We start from the raw sequence: 5247 nt of genomic DNA on the forward strand, positions 1-5247 counted from the left end.
GCTCCATTGCGGTTCGGCAATCTCCGGAATCGCCGAACAGGTGCTCGTAAACAAAGATGTCAGCCTCCACAGAACTAAATGTCGCCAAAAAGAATCTTTCAGACGTCCTTGGGGACGCAATGAAAACGTAAATTACGTTATATTTGTATTCAGCTTATATCGGAATGTCTAATGTTCACTTTCATTCAGGTTTTATGTGATGCACTAGCGCTTCTGGTGGGTAAACTTGAATAAAGAGAGGTGTCTATCCTTAGCTGTAGAAAAATAGGAACTTAATTTCGCCAGCTCCCTAAGTCAAGTGGGCAAGCTTTGTACTTTCAATCCATTCAGACCATCCTGGCAAAACCAGTGGTTTTCGATATACTCCACCTGTCGATATTTCAAACATGGCATAGTGAAAAAAGCCTGATATCAGGATGATTCAGACAATTTGCATCGTTTTTTTCTGATTTGGTATTTCAACGAGTCGCAATCGCTGACAATATTTTTGATTTGCCGTCTCCATTGATTGAAAATGACATCCGTCCAAAGGTCAAATCTATTGCCAAATCTTAGGTGTAGTGAGTTACATGATGATGTGTGATTTTGTGATCAATCCCCGTGCCATGTCAGTGGTGCTTTTGGACCTCTTGAGTGTCGTCGTCGGACGCCCAACAAACACATATATATTTAGTCAAATCCCACAATCCTTACGTGTAAAGCGGCAGTGTATACAAACATTTGGATCGATTTGATCAAGTGGGTACAATATTGAAGTCATCACTGCATCTATGAGGATTCCTTATAATCTTTTCAGATATTTGATTATTTTGAAATCATGGTTTAAGCAAAAGATATCAAGGGAGGATTTTGACTATGAGGCACGGAAGCTGCTCACATCTGAAACAGGTACGAGGTGATGGACGCATGATGGAGGATGAATTTTTTTTTAAATCAGTAGAGCTGCATCCCTCCCATGGTGCAGAAAGTTGCTTGTGGTCTGCCACCTCAAGTAATGAATGATGTCGCTCGATTAACATTGATCTTTAATACTTTCAGCATCAAAATAATCCAGAATCACTGTCAATTACTGTACAAAGCATCACTGGAAGAGGGAGTAAAATTCTTGCGACATACCTGAGTGATTCTGAAACAAATTCCTTGCAAAACCTTTAAATCTCATTCTAAAATACCACTTTCTCCTTCCATTCATTCAGTCCACTTACATAATGAGTTCCTCCTGGCCATCCTGAGCAAATGTCAGAGTCTTGCTTCAGCACTGGGTGAGTTATCGCATGACAATGTCAGGCAGCAACTACTTGTACCATAGATCAGATGAATAGACCTCTGTTTGACCTCTTAATCTTTGTTCCTCTACTGGTATTCTAAATAGACAAACAAAAGTTTTGCTTGAGCTTGCAAACATATGCCAGAGGAACCATTAAAAAAATGTAATTAAAATGGTTACAGTTTACACATAGCTTCAACATTATTTGTCCAAAATACCCTAGCCTTCAAGACGCTGCACCACTATCATATACCATTCCCCTGTGTTAATAGGATGCTGGAAAAATTTCGACATGAACATTTAAATATATGTTTGTTTCTGCTCTCTTTTTAAAGTTAACTGTTTATCTTGCAGCACCAAAAGATGTCAACAGCTCCAGTCACTCACTGTCAAGTCCTAAACAGATTAAAAAGCCAAGATTAAAGAGAAAGTCGTCATCAAATAAAGCAAGTTTTCAACAGCGCTTCGTCCCTGCTGACCCCTTGAAGAATGTGCCACTGGCTGTTGTCAAGGGGCCAGAAGATGAGGGAGGGATCCGTGAGTAACCTACTTTGCAAGTCCTTCAATGCTGAGGTAGTCCAGTTTTTAGCTCTTTGAAGCTCTGACCTTGCCAACAATGTACCATACATGTAACATCCTTGTTGGATTAAAAATGACAATACCTGATACTGGTTTGTCAACTTCACAATGATATCATTTCCTGAAGAGATTGTCAATAAATTTGATCTCAAAGCGTCCCCCCTCCACAATCTGATTGATGGCATTTACCACATCCCCTTTGTTAGTATTGTCTAAACAGTGATATTTGATAAAATCAATCCAAGGATCCCTTTCAACCCCCTGCCCCCTTCGTATCATTGTTTGAATTGTGAGACAGATTGATATTTACAGATTCTCTGTTATGATTGTCTTCTCTATGCCATGTTGCCTTAAGTCACAAATTGGAATTGTCTGACAGAATTGCTGAGTAGTATAAATCTTTCTTCAGATTTTTGTTCGCGAGAGTTGATCCTTCCTGGAATCTCCACGATACATGGCCGAATGATTGTTACTGCTTGGGATTTTGGCCTGGATAATGTTGAGGATGATGCTGTGAGGATGATGCTCGCAGCTACTGAAGTAAGCATTTCATATAAAATTGAAAATGTTTGCAGTTTAACTTAGCTTCAAAATAGCTTCGACTATGAATTGATGTATTTTTCTCAAATGCACTGTACGAGGCATGTGTACGAGGTTGCTTGATTAATTACGATTTCCAATGCAAAGAGTGCACTCCTTTTTAAAGAAAGGCAGGGCCAATTACTGCAGTGCCACTCTGTCATTCACAAGGGACATCTAGCAGTATGCTTATTGGGGTGATTAGCGCCATACATTACAGGAAGTAACATTGATGTCAAGTTATTCCCTTTTCTTCTTTGGTAACATGTCTTGTACACTGTCCCTGAAGTCCAGACGTTTTGCCAAAGTTGTATCTGATGTTTTTCAGCAACTTTTCAAAAATATCATATCAGCAATTCTCTTGCGGCGGAATGGCTACAAGTTGAGAGAGAATCGATTCAAATACGCCATAGGAACCCAAGCACCAAGCTCATATTTACGAAACACAAATGATATCTTGGATTTCTCAACTGACAGGTTGGTCATATTTTCCACCTTGCATGGTATTGTACATCATTTTCTGGCCTCACTAGATGCCAAAACACATAATAGAGCTATCATACTGTCTATGAAAATATGTAAAAATCAATGGCTGATGTCTGTCTTATGGGCAAACCTTCAAAAATGGAAATAATACAGACTGTTTTGGTCAGGGACAATCAGCTGGAGCCTTTTTTGAACTAGAGACTTTACAGAGAAAGGCGTAAAGAAATGTCTTAGTAGATAAAAGGAAATTATCTGAAACATAGTCACTTAAATGTTGCACTACAGAAGGTACAGTTGGTTTTTCTTGTAAACTGAAGATCCAGTTTTGATCACTAACCTGATCCACACATGTTAACATCTGTGTTGCCATCTGCCTACATATTAGGTACTAAATTACTTCCAATAAATGCTATAGTACCAGTATAATCAATATGATTCAGCTTACCAGATGGGAATCCCCTAAATGTATGCTCATGTTCAGTTTCAATACAACTGTTTAACATACCGGGATTGATAAAGGGTCTGTCTGTAGTAACTTTTAGAACCTAATCTTGGAAAATGAAGCAGTGTTCAAGCATAATTTTGTCATTCAACAAAATTTGACTTTGCAACACGAATTCTCATTGATTATTTGATAATAAAAAATGCAGTCATTATTTACTGTGATATATTTCATTACGCTATCTAATGATAATTTGTTCAGTTTTCTGTACTTGATGCATGTATCAATGCACTAAGACATTTCCTGAACTTAATCTAGGTTAAACCAAGTTACTCTTGTTGTGAATTTTTGCACAACATATATAGGACGTGTTGGCTTTCACGCTACTGGCAGGTTGGGCTATGCGAGGTGTGGGATACCGTTGCATGGGGAAGGTTGTAGGTAGTAATCTCTTAGGTTGGCTGCCGTTGGGAATTACTACATACATATCACATCATCCTAACCGTGGGGACATTATCCCCATCCTGCTTTTGTCGAAATTCCTTTATGCACCTTGTAAATGTGTTTATTTTTATTTGCAAAAAGCATTATCTCCACAATTTTCTTTCATTAATTTCCCTTTAATGCCACAGTTCCTCTTTTGCAGCCATGCTACTGATATTTCTAGTCAAGGAGCTGTCATCCCGAGTATCAAACCAGGGCGGGACATCGGTGAAATGGACGGAGCGACTCAGGTAGCCTGTGGCAGTTCGGAGGAACCGCCTCGGCGACCAGTGAACATGTATGATGTTGCTGAGGCACTGCAGGTAAACATTTGTAACTTACAGTTCTACTGTCAATAAAACATGTAATCTGAACTTTAGTGCTGTAATCAGATCTATGCTTTGTCATCAATGTTGTTCACTGTCTCAAAATAATTATGATTTCTTTTCTCCAGGTCTACCGGAGTACGCTACCTTCACATACAGTTTACGCGATGAATATGGAACGGATTATTCAACGATTGTGGCATCCGAGTAACGAAGAGCTCGATCAGGATCACATACGACGACAAGAGGTCGCTATAAAACAGGAACTTGCCACATGGGGAAAGCCGAACAAATTGAGTCGGACTGATTCAAATTCCAAACACAGTGCATCAGGGACGACGTTAAGGATGTGAAATAACTGAAATAAACTGGTTTTTCAGACGAGATGGAATTTCATTTTCTTTGTGCTTGGTGGACACTTGTGTACTGACATTACCATCATAAATTCTTGCCGTCATGTGGAGTTGCATGTACTTAACTGATTTGGGATTTGGTTATTCGTGTTATTAGCCAGGGCTTTGAGGAGTATCCTGATCCCATGTCATTGAAAATAAAGTCAGCTCTTGTTCTTCTGGCATAAAGATGGTAGATACAAATGCAGAAGATATTTATGGAATTTTGTACAATATTGTTTTATTGTAAATAAATAATGTCTTTGCACTACACACATCCTTTCTTTGGTTTAGTATGAGAGCAAGATGATAAGGCAAGATGGGGCTGTGTTACCTTCAGTTCTAACAGCCGGTTGGGACAGAAGTGCAATATCTGCAGTATGACACAAACTTAAATTGGTATAGACAGGTTGTGAAACCGATTTCAGGCCATCTTCAGTCAAGCAAGCTGTGACACCATCATCAGTAATATGTGGTTGTGACATCTTCAATATAAACGCAGGTTGTGTCTGTCTTCTGCGAGATGAAGTTGTGAGATCTTCACCATGAACAGTTTGTACATGTGACAAGCAGTCTTCAGGTTGAAGTGTAATTTCTTGTCGCAAGTTCCTCATTTCAATAGTTTTTTTTATACATGTAACCATTACAAGCAAGCAATTAAAAAAGAAAGTCATGATTAATGATTGTTCCCTT

The 5247-nt window shown here is 38.9% G+C and overlaps 1 protein-coding gene across 1 annotated transcript; it reads left to right on the forward strand.

Moving 5' to 3' along the window:
* Window positions 1-52: 52 nt before the first annotated feature.
* On the forward strand, window positions 53-4835 carry LOC135501445 (transcriptional adapter 1-like). The gene is made up of 8 exons (XM_064793570.1): window positions 53-127; window positions 797-888; window positions 1197-1262; window positions 1622-1804; window positions 2256-2386; window positions 2754-2902; window positions 4000-4159; window positions 4291-4835. The coding sequence occupies exons 1-8, from the start codon at window positions 57-59 to the stop codon at window positions 4513-4515; spliced, it is 1077 nt and encodes a 358-aa protein (XP_064649640.1). The 5' UTR covers window positions 53-56; the 3' UTR covers window positions 4516-4835.
* Window positions 4836-5247: the final 412 nt, after the last annotated feature.

Source organism: Lineus longissimus, chromosome 17, assembly GCF_910592395.1.
Source record: "Lineus longissimus chromosome 17, tnLinLong1.2, whole genome shotgun sequence".
Classification (NCBI taxonomy): Eukaryota; Metazoa; Nemertea; class Pilidiophora; order Heteronemertea; family Lineidae; genus Lineus; species Lineus longissimus.

Excerpts from the sequence above, each read along its gene's own strand:
- LOC135501445 (XM_064793570.1), top strand. The coding sequence starts at position 57 with ATGTCAGCCTCCACAGAACTAAATGTCGCCAAAAAGAATCTTTCAGAC. Across the intron at positions 889-1,196 it reads GCTGCTCACATCTGAAACAG|TCCACTTACATAATGAGTTC; the intron begins GTACGAGGTGAT and ends CCATTCATTCAG. Across the intron at positions 1,263-1,621 it reads GAGTCTTGCTTCAGCACTGG|CACCAAAAGATGTCAACAGC; the intron begins GTGAGTTATCGC and ends TTTATCTTGCAG.